Raw genomic sequence first — 14,009 nt, 5'->3', positions numbered from 1 at the left:
GTAGTGGCTGTCAGTCGGGGACCTGGCAGCCACAGTAATAGGGCGGTAGTTGGGTCCAACACGTTTCGATATGGCGGGACTCCTTTGGCGCGGCCTCTTCGTCTGGGGCACAAATGTCAAACCGATTCCAGAAAGGGCCAAGTGGGTGCAGGTTTGCTTTCCAACCAGTTAAGAAGACACCTTTTCACCAATCAGATCTTTTACATGTGTAATCAGTTAAACTTTGTCTGGTGCTACTTGTTTCAGCAGGAAGTTCATTGGTTAAACTCTCTTCATGGAATCGGTTGGAACAAAATCCACCACCCACTTGGCCCTTTCTGGAATCGGTTTGACACCTGTGGTCTGGGGTGTCGGTTGCGGGGGTGCAGGTAGGAGCACCCCCCATTGGGCCCCGGTGTGGATTGCCGGCTGGGTGCCAGCGAGTCGGCGGGGTGTCGCCCCCGCCAGGTGGGGATCCTGTCCTGCCATGGTCCTAGTGGGACGTGGGGCTCCCGCAGTGTGTCACATCGGTTGGGGGTTTGCCGCGGTGGCTGGGGGTCCGGGTGGGCGGGCATTGGGGCGGTGGCATGTCCCTTATCCCTTCCCCCTGAGGGCCGGTTATTTGGGGCGCGGATGGTCCGGGGTACCGCCCTGGCTCCCGGGGGGGGGGGGGGGGGGGGGCGGTGGCCCCTTTGCCGAAGTTGCAGGAGAAGGGGTGGGCCGCGCTCGCCTCCCGATTGCCCCTTGGGGCGTTTGCCCACGCAGTATCTCCAATTTTTTGCAGGACCATCACATGTCTGAGTGGGTTCATGCATGACTGGGTGCAATTAGACACATTCAGGTAGAGAAATTGTCGGTGCCAGGCTTAGCGATCAGGGAGCATAGGATAGGATGTCACTTCCATGTGGTTCACATAACACTGGGTTCCACACCTCACATTGCTGGTTTGTGTACGCTCCACCCCGCCTAATCATGTCTCCTTTTGACTCTAACGCTCCTCCTCTTTCTCCCCGGTTATTAGGCCAGCCACATGGGGTTCGCGTGTAAATATAATTTGTTGATGATAGCATCACTGTTTATAGGTAACAAATGCGTGTAACAGTTTATTTGTTGTAGTAGTTTGTTCTTCTCTTCTGTCTTCTTCCTTCCTTTCTGTCCCCCCATAACCTCTTCTTGCTCGCTGTTTAATTTAAAAAATAATAATCAAATGATAAAAGTTTTAGACTTTGTAAAGACACTCTTAAAGTGGATTATTTAATTGTCAAAAATAGACTCATTACCACCTGAGTGACTTTGATCTAAATACTTAATGTAATTTTTGGACTATAAGGCACACCTGACTATAAGCCTAAACCACCAAATTTACAAGAAAACAGTATTTGTTCATACTGTATAAACTGTTCAATTTTAAATTTAGTGAGCCTTTGGCATTATTGTAGCTGCTTTTGTAGCACAGAAATCATTCAGTTTTTGGCCATCAATTTTGGGGGGCTTTTTATATTCACTTGACGTGGATGATTATACATCCGCAATAATCCTTCACCTCTCTGAACCAAAGCAGTCATGCGGCACAAAGTATTAATCTCCTGTAAATTGTAATCTTTAGCTTCAGACTAATCCCCTCCCCTCTACATGTGGGAATATCCAGATGATAATTTGTCTCATCTCGGTGGAAATGCCAAGACGTGATGTGCGTCTGAAGAAGAAAAGGAAGTATGGCAGCTGCGATTGTTCTTACTTTGTAAAATAAAACCATCTTTGGATCGTGCCATAACCTGAATGTTGTTTCACAAAAAGGAATTCAAGTTATATAAAGCGAGTAGTGAACTGATATTCGTGTATATTTTCATGTTTTCCTGTCCCCAGCAGCGTTTTGTAGTACATAAATCTCATTTAGCCAGATCCAAGGTGATGACATTTTTTCTTTTTATTACTTTCCTTTAACTCGTATTTCATGATCCCCCTTTGAAAAATCATTGAAATGGCTTTGTTTTTTATTTTATTTTTTACATAAAACAAGATTTATTACTTTAATATAATCTGTTTTGTTAATCCCAATCAGCAGTGTTTAGCACTAAAGCTGAAACGAATACTCGAGCAACTCGAGTAACTCGAGTTTAAAAACTGTAATTTTATTCACCTCGAGGAATCGTTTCATTTTGCCAGCTCTAAGCATCACTTTTTGCCCGGACTACTTTTAATGCGGGACAACGCGCTGACCTCACATGCGTAGAGGAAGAAGCAATTTAAAAAAAAAAAAAAAACTTACTGCAGCTGACAGCCGCTACAAACTACGCCGACGTTGCTAAAAACTACGCCCGCATGATGCTAGTGTGGTAGCAGGTAGTGTCCGATGCGTCTCATAGATATCGCATGCATTTAGGACTAGATGCAAAATGACAGACTCGGCCGCGTCTGGGCAGCGTTAGTAAACAGCCGCCATCTTAAAGCAGTAGACTTCTCATCGCTAATAAATACTGTCACTCGCTCACATAGACGTAACGTTAGCCCTTCGGAGGGCTAGGTTTCTATTGATTATGACCAATGTCGATGCGTGGCTAAAGTGTCTTAAATACAGGTTTTATTTAATCTGTACAAACACAGCGCTGTAGAGTGATGAGGGTGTAAAATTAAAACATAATAAAGCTAACTGTCAGTTTTAGCTCAGTAGTCATTGCTGAATAAAACACCAAGTAGCACTGGTCCCTAATGTGCTCCAATACAGCAGGTATCATACATTTATTTTGAACATTGCAAAAACTCAAAATCCTATCAATACTTACAGTTTAGACTGACTTAAAACTTAATTAGAACTTAAAAATAGCTTGACACAAATGGAAATTAAATTGAAACACGTGGGAAAAACACGTAGCTTTCAAGTGATGTGTGTTATCAAGCGTAATTACATTTTTAGGTAAGAAATATGTTTTTTTTTTATAAGATCTAGAAGTTTTTTGAGTGAGAGCAGTGAATTTTTTTTTTTTTCTAGTTACATCTGAGATGCAATTGTTGGCTCTTTTCAACAATGTACATCGACAATAAAGACATTGACTAAAAATGGTTTAATTTTGGATTAAATGTCTTTTTTTTGTCATGTATATTTATAATTGCTCTGTACCTAAAAAAAAAATGTTTTATCTGATTACTCGATTAATCGATAGAATTTTCAGTCGATTACTCGATTACTAAAATATTTGATAGCTGCAGCCCTATTTAGCACTAAAACTCATTAAATCGCATCCAAAGTGATGAGACCATTTCTTTTTGTATTTTTTTTCTTCAGCTCGTATTTCATGTTTCAACACTTTTTATCTTAACAAAACACACGTTTAAGAAGTAGGGTCTGAAACTCACTTCTTTTACCATGTAGTTTTGAATGAATTTGTATTGTAATATCTCGGCAATATTCCACTTAGATGAGATCTGTCTTCAAGGAAATATCTCAATGTGAGCTGAATATAAACTGGGGGAGCCTACCAAGTCAAATGCTAGTCATAGTGCAATGGAAAAAAGCATGTCATTTTTTTTTCAGATTCCTAAAAGTTTAAATCAACCACAATAGTAGATGACTCTGTGCCGGATCCAGCCTCAGCTTGCCAAATTCACATAGCAATCACGCCCGTTGAACATCAGTGTGCCAGATGCGGCCTTGATCATCATTCTGACAGTCCAAATGATAGGTTACGCACGGGACCAGGGCGGACCGTGCAGATCGGACGTGCTAAAAGTCTGAAATTTAACATTCGACGTATGACGTCACTACTGCGCGCACCTTTAAGGCGGGCATCCGCTGCGACACTAAGCAAGAGAACACGCAGGATTCAGAACACGTCATTTTGGTGTACGGCAAATCTTATGGTAAGTGCTTTATTCAAAGTAATAATTGTGTTTTGAAGTCACTTCTTGACTGCTAAACAAGTTATTCAACCGAGCGTTAATAAAATGGCCGGTGTATTCAAGTGATCAGCCATGTCTGCAAGTTAGGTAATTCAAAATTTGTTGCTTACCAACATATAGAGGCGAAACCATTTACTCTTTGTAGCAGTAAATGTTTCAATGTTTGAATACTATTATTCAAACTGAGCCCCTCCTACTTGTGTTTGTGTATTTGTGTCACTGCCTTGATTGCACAGATCGGTGATCCTGTGACAGGTGCCACTGATCATCGTCAGCAACTAACTTAAACCGGTCCTTGGCCTCACATCATCGCCAGATCAGCAACTCACCTACATGACTTTCAGCTAACAACGAACCTTGTAATCCTGATACTGAGTTCATTTTTAGTTTTCCCCCCTAGATCCTGTACTTCTTGCCTGCCAGAATACCTGCCTGCCCGTTCACCTGTTCTATCACCAAACTGCCCACAGGATTCTTCGGACACTATCTGCCACTCCCTCTCATCGTCAATGAACTCTTGTTACCACTGCCAGTTTGCCTCTGTCTCTCCACATAGGTCCTCCGTTACTCCAGAACCTTAACAAATACAATATGTTGTTTAATGTCTAAAAATGGGTCATCCTTAATGAGGAGTTGCTTGTTCCAATTAAAATATTTTGTGAAAAAACAACGTTCATTTGTTATGGTGCATTAATATGCTAGCATTAATAAATTGCATGAAAAAGAAGTGTTCTTATTATTGCTTTTAATAGACAAATTTAATTTGCAATATAAACACATTACAGTATTGAACAGTACATTGAACAAAATGGAACCCAAATTTAAAAAAAAAAAAAAAAAAAAAGATACAAATCTGGCCCAGATTGGATAACGTGTCCATCCAGGCCATACATCAATGTAGTGTCTGCTACTTTGGACCAGTTTTGGCCCAAAACTGGTTACTGATCCAGCAAGTGACTCCCTACTGAATTTGGCCCATTGTTCAAAAAGACAATAGGGCGGATCCGTTTAACGAAATTGGGCCGAAATTTGCAGTAAATCTGGCCCATGTCCGCTTGAATTATATTTTGCTATCTGGGAAGGCATGTGAATCACATTTTGGAAAATTAACATCACTCAAAGCAGGATGTATTTCCCTTCCAGAACACATATACTAATGCAGACAAGCTACTGGAGGCGGCCGAGCAACTGGCACAGACGGGCGAGTGTGACCCAGAGGAGATATACAAGGCGGCGCGTCACCTGGAGGTTCGAATACAAGACTTTGTACGACGTGTTGAGCACAGGAAGCTGCTACTTGACATGTCTGTGTCATTCCACACGCACACCAAAGAGGTAAGGCACATAACATGGTTTGAAAATGTTATTATTTTTTTGCGGTGCAAAACTTGATTTCAATGCTTCTTATGACTGTGTCGTTAACACTTGTCGGTTATTTATGACAACTGCCAACATCCACGATCAAAATACCGTATTGGCCCGAATATAAGATGGACCTGATTATAAGACGACCCCCTCTTTTTCAAGACTCAAGTTTGGAAAAAAAGACTTTTTGAACACCAAATTATTTTTTATACAGAAAATAATTACAGTACATCTGAAACAAATGATTATAACAATATATTGAGAGAAAAAGCTTGTTATTTTGCCTCATTCAAATCTTAATATCTGAACATTTAAATATGTAAACTAAAGTGCAATCACATTTGTAAATGAATGGCTTCTGGTTTTTGAAATGGAAATAAACCAATCTATTGTGTTAAAACAACAAAATTGCAGTAACTGCATTAACCATCAAAGTGAAGTCTAACTGTAACTGTAGTCTTGAAAGAAATATGAATACCGAAAAACATTGAAATAAAATAATGCAAACTGGTTAAACTTGAGAGTAGCTGAGATCTGTCATGACAGAACGTCACTTCAATGATATCTGGCGCCATCTAGCGTCGTAAATGGGTATAACGTCTAGACCGCGAATACAAGGCGACCTCCACTTTTTCAGTCTTATTTCAATGCAAAAAACACAGTCTTATATTCAGGCCAATACGGTACTTGGAATTGTCAGAAATTTAAAATGACTCGCGAGGCTTTATCGGCCGGACTAGAGTTTGACTCCTGTGCCTTAGTAGAATCTAAAGAAGTAGCAACCAAGCAAAGTACGTACAGGTAATTGTTTTTGTACCAGTGATGTTCCTTATTTCTTGTAATCTGCTTTGGTCCAGCTTTGGTCATGGATGGAGGAGCTCCAAAAGCAGCTGCTGGATGATGTGAGCTGCGACTCTGTAGATTCAGTGCAGACACTCATTCAGCAGTTCCAGCAGCAGCAGACAGCCACACTGGAAGCCACGCTCAATGTCATCAAGGAGGGGGAAGAACTTATGCAGCAGCTCAGGTAAAATAATAAAGTAGTTTTATTGGTTATATTAGCGTACATCCCAGAACCACCTGGGAAAAAAATAAAAATATTGAGAAACAGTTTGCTTCTAAAAACTTCATTGATTATAATTTTCAGTATTTAAAACACCAAAATGTTCAACCAAACCATATAATTTGGTCCAATGCAAGTCAGCAAGCATATTGTAGAATGCAAAATGTCATAGATGGGTTAGCAGAAATTAGCACTATGGTGACTCTTATTGTAAACATATAGGCAGCTATTACCTTAACACATACAGCAGTAATATGTACAAAGTAGTGCTGCAGTGATTAATCGATTAACTCGAGTACCATATTGGCCCGAATATAAGACGGCTCTGATTATAAGACGACCCCCTTTTTCAAGACTCAAGTTTGAAAAAAGACTTTTTGAACACCAAATTAATTTTTATGCAGAAAATAATTACAATACATCTGAAACAAATGATTATAACAATATATTTGAGAGAAAAAGTATGTTATTTTGCCTCATTCAAATCTTAATATCTGAACATTTAAATATGTAAACTAAAGTGCAATCACATTCGTAAATGAATGGCTTCTGGTTTTTGAAATGTAAATAAAGCAATCTATTGTGATAAAACAACAAAATTGCAATAACTGCATTAACCATCAAAGTGAAGTCTAACTGTAACTGTAGTCTTGAAACAAATCTGAATAAGGAAAAACTTTGCAATAAAACAATGCAAACTGGTTAAACTTGAGAGTAGCTGAGATCTGTCATGTCAGAACATCGCTTCAATGATATCTGGCGCCATCTAGCGTCGTAAATGGGTATAACGTCTAGACCGCGAATATAAGACGACCCCCACTTTTTCAGTCTTATTTCAAAGCAAAAAACACTGTCTTATATTTGGGCTAATACAGTAATTCGATTAGAAAAAATTTGAATCAAATTTTGCTGCTTCGAGAATTAGTTTAATGAGTGACATTGTAATGGTTTGTTTTGAAAGTGTTTGCATTTAGTTTTATTCATTTGGGTGCATATACTGCCCTCTAATGGCAACAGTGAATATAACATAACTCATCTAACATACTGTGTCTGGATCCAGCTGCTCCTTGTTAAGACCAAGATAAGTTTTTGTTTGAGCTACTCTGATTGCTTATGCATTTGTAATTTACTTCAGAGGTATATTTTGGAATTTTGTTTGTGGGAATATGTGTTTAAACGATTTATTAAGAGCATTGTTTAAAAAAAAACACAAAAAAAAAACGTTAGCATTTTATTGCATTTAAGCTAGCGAACTTTTGCAATGCAAGTTGGCCATTGTTCTTTTGTTGTAGAAATCCTACATCAAATCCTCATTTGCTGTTATTCTTTTCCGTTTGAGGATAAGATGTATTTGAATTTATTTTGAAATGCATTTATTGCTCTTGTGAAATGAGAGTGCAAATTTGAAAAAACACTCGAGAATTTTATTTTGTATTCTCATTTCATGCTCTTTTGAAAGTGCAATTTTAGCAAGCCTTTGATGTACCTCTCATTAAATTTATTCGGTAACACATTAAATATTCCTAATTCGATTACTCGATCATTTGAACTAACTAATTGAGAGATTAATCGATTACACTGCTGGCCAAAAGTATTGGCACCTCTGCAATTCTGTCAGATAATGCTCATTTTCTCCCAGAAAATGATTGCAATTACAAATGCTCTGGTAGTAATATCTTCATTTATTTTGCTTGCAATGTAAAAACAAAAGAGAATGAAAAAGAAAATCATTATCATTTTACACAAAACTCCAAAAATGGGCCAGACAAAAGTATCAGCACCCTCAGCTTAATACTTGGTAGCACAACCTTCAGACAAAATAACTGCGAACAACCGTTTCCGGTATCCATCAGTGAGTTTCTTACAATGCTCTGCTGGAATTTTAGACCATTTTTCCTTGGCCAACTGTTCCAGGTCTCTGAGGTTTGAAGGATGCCTTCTCCAAACTGCCATTTTCAGATCTCTCCACAGGTGTTCTATGGGATTCAGGTCTGGACTCATTGCTGGCCACTTGAGAAGTCTCCAACGCTTTCTCTCAAACCATTTTCTAGTGCTTTTTGAAGTGTGTTTTGGGTCATTGTCCTGCTGGAAGACCCATGACCTCTGAGGGAGACCCAGCTTTCTCATACTGGGCCCTACATTATGCTGGAAAATTTGTTGGTAGTCTTCAGACTTCATAATGCCATGCACGCAGTCAAGCAGTCCAGTGCCAGAGATAGCAAAGCAACTCCAAAAGTTCAGGGAACCTCCGCCATGTTTGACTGTGGGGACCGTGTTCTTTTCTTTGAAGGCCTCGTTTTTTTCCCCTGTAAACTCTATGTTGATGCCTTTTCCCAAAAAGCTCTACTTTTTCTCATCTGACCAAAGAACATTTTTCCAAAACATTTTTGGCTTTCTCAGGTAGGTTTTGGCAAACTCCAGCCTGGCTTTTTTATGTCTCTGGGTCAGAAGTGGGGTCTTCCTGGGTATCCTACCATAGAGTTCCTTTTCATTCAGACGCCGACGGATAGTATGGGTTTACACTATTTTACCCTTGGACTGCAGGACAACTTGAACTTGTTTGGATGTAATCGAGGTTCTTTATCGACCATCCGCACAATCTTTCCTTGAAATATCATGTTAATTTTTCTTTTCCGTCCACAACTAGGGAGGTCAGCCACAGTGCCGTGGGTTTTACACTTATTGATGACACTGCGCACGGTAGACACAGGAACATTAAGGTCTTTGGAGATGGAGTTGTAGCCTTGAGATTGCCAATGCTTCCTCACAATTTTGCTTGTCAAGTTCTCAGAGAGTTTTTTGGTGCTCTTTCTTTTCTCCATGCTCAATGTGGTACACACCAGGACATAGGAGAGAGGTTGAGTCAACTTTAATGATGTATGTTGTAGTTATTGCCACCACTTGTTATGTGCCACAGGTAAGTAACAGGTGCTGTTAATTACACAAATTAGAGAAGCATTAAATGATTTTTCAAAGGGTGCCAATACTTTTGTTTTGTGTAAAATGATAATTATTTTTTTTTTTGCAATTCTCTTTTGTGTTTTTTCATTGCAAGCAAAATAAATGAAGATATTACAACCAAAGCATTTGTAATTCCAGTCATTTTCTGGAAGAAATTGAGCATTATCTGACAGAATTACAAGGGTGCTAATACTTTTGGCCAGCAGTGTACTTCAATAATCGATAGCTTCAGCCCTAGTACAAAGCATTCAACAACAAGCTTATATTCTCTCTGAGCGGTGGTAACACTCCAAAACTCCTGCATACTATTAAAATAGCAGAAATGGCATATTTTTTGTTTGATATTTATACTTGACTTGCACTCCTGTAGAGATGCAGCCATGTCCACCAATAAGACGCCGCATTGCAGTTCCATCGCTCACATCCAGGGAGTGCTGCAGCAATTGGATGAGGCTCAAGGCCAGATGGAGGAGCTGTTTCACGAGCGCAAAATAAAACTCGACATCTTCCTGCAGCTACGCGTCTTTGAGCAGTACACCATAGAGGTAACCATGATGTACTCTTGCATTAATGGACTATTTTATTTTATTTTATTTTTTTCAGTTTTACATTAATTGTTGCCATTAAGTGAATCACTTTTGCATCTTTAGTAGGGCTGTCAAAATTATCGCGTTAACGGGCAGTAATTAGATTTTTTAATTAGTCACGTTAAAATATTTGACGCAATTAACGCACATGCCCTGCTCAAACAGATTAAAATGACAGCACAGTGTCATGGCCACTTGTTATTTGTGTTTTTTGGTGTTTTGTCGCCCTCTGCTGGCGCGTGGGTGCGACTGATTTCATGGGTTTAAGCACCATGAGCAGTGTGTAATTATTGACATCAACAATGGCGAGCTACTAGTTTATTTTATGATTGAAAATTTTACAAATTTTATTAAAACGAAAACATTAAGAGGGGTTTTAATGTAAAATTTCTATAACTTGTACTAACATTTATCTTTTAAGAACTACAAGTCTTTCTATCCATGGATCACTTTAACAGAATGTTAATGTTAATACCATCTTGTTGATTTAATGTTATAATAAACAAATACAGTACTTATGTACAGTATGTTGAATGTATATATCCGTCTTGTGTCTTATCTTTCCATTCCAACAATAATTTACCGAAAAATATGGCATATTTTATAGATGGTTTGAATTGCGATTAATTACGATTAATTAATTTTTAAGCTGTGATTAACTCGATTAAACGTTTGACAGCCCTAATCTTTAGCGAGTGTGTCGGACCTGCAGTAGTCAATTTTGTCAGAATGGTAAAGTAAAAAATTGTGGGAATTTTTACTTCAATAGTTTCCGACTAACCCTATTTATAAATTGCTTAAATCTGGGAAAATAAGTGTAACAAAACAAGATAAAATTTTCCCTTCAAGGATACCTTCAGGCAGAATTTATAACAGCAACACACAAGAGGTTGTTTACATTTTTAAATAAAAATACAGTGGGAGGAAAATTATGTGTACTCGGTGGAGTTTCTGTATGAATTAATCATAAAATGTTGTTTAAGCTTCATCCAGATGACAAGAAAAAAAAAAGTTTTTATTTAAAAAAAAAAAAAAAAGTGTTAACAGCTTCATAGAAAATAAATGGTCGAAAATTCATCCTAATGGTTGTGCACATCTGTGGCCCATGGGTTAAGAATCACTGGTTTAGACCAGGGGTCCCCAACCTTTTGTGCACCACGGACCGGTGTTATTTGACTCTTTTTTTCACGTTCCAGTGTTCTGACAAATTTTGCAACCCATCAAAAATTGCAACGATGCGGTTCTGCGCATGCGCGTAACGTTAAACATGGCCACAAATGCAGCGATTTCAAAGTAAATACTGCAAACTTTCTTTAAAGAAAGAAATATTCACTTACGTTTGATCATGGAAGGACATGTAGAAAAATTCTCCTCAGATTCATCCTGCCATGTTAGCTGCAAACAACAACTGCACACCGCTCTCTCACCATTAATGACTTCGTCTTATCCTTAAGCATTAATTAAGAAGCCCGCTTCACAAAGATACGATGTTGGAAATTGTAGCAAGGTTTTCAATGCTCTCGTAGCGATGTCAGGATATTCCGGAATGACTTTAATCCAGGACCTCTGTAAAGTTGTTGTCTCAAATATATGTTTAAGGTCGCCGTCATTTGCGATCTCTACAAGCTGATCCTCCTGTTGCACAGACATGCTCGAATCACTCGGTTTATTCACAAACGGGTCACGAATCCACTTCTTCGCAGTTCGTGGGTCTTCGAGGTTGTAAGCTCATCTTCTGGCTCGTCAGGTGCCCTTTTCCCCTTAAAAATATCTCCAAAGACGTCTGTTTTCCAGTCATTTTCGCTCGTGTGGGGGCTAATTATTTCCGGGAACAAACATGCTGCGCCCGCGGCCTTGTAATACGTTATTATCGAGGACAAGCGCTCATAGATATATTATATACACAAAACAAGATGCACTGCTAGCAGTCCAATCAATGCATTTCTATGACGACATTCTAATCCATCCTGTACTATTATATCTAGAGTAGACAGGGATATTGGTGTGTTAAACAGGGGCACAGGGTTAATTCGGCCAGAATTCGGTCATTAATAAACTATTATTTCTGTGCGCCCCGGTAAGAAATGCGCCACGGACCGGTACCGGTCCGCTGCCCGGCAGATGGGGACCCCTGGTTTAGACAGCAGACTAGTAGTCTATTGGTTGCTGTCGTAAAATATAATCTAATTGATACAAACATTTGAATAATCCATTTGCTCAGGTAACGGCTGAGTTAGACGCATGGAATGAGGACCTTGCTCGTCAGCTGAATGATGCGGGACGCTCGAGCAGCAGCAGCAGTAGCGGCGGTAGCAGTGGGAGCAGCAGCACTTCCTCCGGCGGAGCAGAGGACATTGGCTTGGCCGAGCAGAGGCTGAAGAGGCACGCCGAGAGGAAAGCGGCGATGAACAACATGACCTATGAAGTGATGCAGCAGGGACAAGACCTGCACCAGTACATCATGGAGGTGCAGGCCTCAGGTAGACTTGCATGAGTTTCATCTTTAACTTCAATTACTGGTACCATTAGTAATTGTTTGTCAATTACAGTGTTTTTGGCAGTCCTTTTTAATTTTCGTCTTAGTCTTTAGGATGATAATACCTATTAGTCTTCGTTTACTTTTAGTTAGGGCTGTCAAACAATTAAAATTTTTAATCGAGTTAATTACAGGTTAAAAATTAATTCCTCGTAATTAATCGCAATTCAAACCATCTATTAGATATGCCATATTTTTCTGTAAATTATTGTTGGAAGGGAAAGATACAAGACGGATATATACATTCAACATACGGTACATAAGTACTGTATTTGTTTATTATAACAATATATCAACAAGATGGCATTAACATTATTAACATTATGTTAAAGCGATCAATGGATAGAAAGACTTGTAGTTCTTAAAAGATGAATGTTAGTACAAGTTTAGTCGATGTTTACTAAAAATGTTTTTGTCCATATGTATATATATATATATTTTTTTTAGATTACTCCAAAAATAAATGGATAAATAAGTAGAGGTTTCCAACTATTTCGAATGAACATTGACAGAAGAGCACATATTGTAGACGAGCACATATTGTAGCATCTACAAGGACAACGCCAACTTGGTGATGATATGCACTCAGCAGGAAAACAGTACATTATTTCCAATAAATTATACCCACCTGGACGGCAATAACTGTGTATGTAAAAAAAAAAAAAAAGTTATCCGAGACTTTAGGAGGACGTTCGCCCTTAGCATTAGCCCAATGCTAACGCAAACGCGAATGCTGTGCTAATGTTACGAGTTACATTTAGTGTGTGATGATAATCCAGCACAGACCTTTGAAGGCTAAACCAACATTGTATAAGATAGGAAAACTAATCTTACCGTGTGTGCAAGCTGGAGTGACTGGAGACAACATTTATGAGTCGCACGTCACTAGTGACACAACCAGACACTACTAACTACACATAAATGTCACTCATTGTGAACATGTGACGGAAACTATTGTGCACTTTCGTCTTATTCTCATCTTGAAATCTAGTGTTTGTATCATCATTGTTTAGTCTCCCAAACACGTTTTTAGCTCGTTATCGTCTCCTCATCGTCATGAAAAAAGTGTTCGTTGATGAAATATTTTCGGTATTGTCGTTGTTGACGAGAACAACAATGATCAATTAGTTTGACCAATGTAATGAGTACAATCCTTCTCCATCTTATAAAGCCCTCAGCCTTTATAGGCAGATACTTCTACAGTTCTGACATCCTCTGTCCTACTCTATGTTCTGCCGTCCTTTTTATTTCTTCATATGGTTTACCTATGCAATAATTCCTTTCTTCTATATTTCCCTTCGAGCTTTTTCATAATGACTCTGTCACTCTATATTACCTCTTTCTCCATTTTCTTCCAAGGTTTCAATGTTTTCTGCAGTTATCTTTCTGCTTCAACTTCCTGTAATAGATGCACATCTTTTCCTCTCATCTCCCATGCCACTCTTAACATCCTACTCCAAAGATACATATCAGTCTTTTGTTCTTTGTCTCTGCTCTGTAAAACTGCAGTCTAAGTAAGGCATGCGTCGGTTTTCTGTTGGTATGATAACCTTAAGCCAAAATATCACATTTTCACTGTATCACGGTATTGCAATTACAGCTCTAAAATGTGTTACTTCGA

General features: G+C 38.9%; 1 protein-coding gene across 3 annotated transcripts in view; it reads left to right on the top strand.

Annotated features, from left to right (window-relative positions):
* kalrna (kalirin RhoGEF kinase a) overlaps positions 1–14,009 on the top strand; it is a 288,022-nt gene that overhangs the window by 112,060 nt on the left and 161,953 nt on the right. For all 3 annotated transcript variants that reach the window (XM_057853377.1, XM_057853375.1, XM_057853376.1), the window contains 4 exons: positions 5,020–5,211; positions 6,099–6,268; positions 9,636–9,810; positions 12,074–12,332. In XM_057853377.1, coding sequence (XP_057709360.1) covers positions 5,020–5,211; positions 6,099–6,268; positions 9,636–9,810; positions 12,074–12,332 — 796 coding nt within the window. The remainder of the gene's footprint in view (positions 1–5,019; positions 5,212–6,098; positions 6,269–9,635; positions 9,811–12,073; positions 12,333–14,009) is intronic.

The sequence above is a fragment of the Corythoichthys intestinalis genome, chromosome 12 (genome assembly GCF_030265065.1).
Source record: "Corythoichthys intestinalis isolate RoL2023-P3 chromosome 12, ASM3026506v1, whole genome shotgun sequence".
Classification (NCBI taxonomy): Eukaryota; Metazoa; Chordata; class Actinopteri; order Syngnathiformes; family Syngnathidae; genus Corythoichthys; species Corythoichthys intestinalis.
This window is presented reverse-complemented; position numbering and strand designations above follow the sequence as displayed.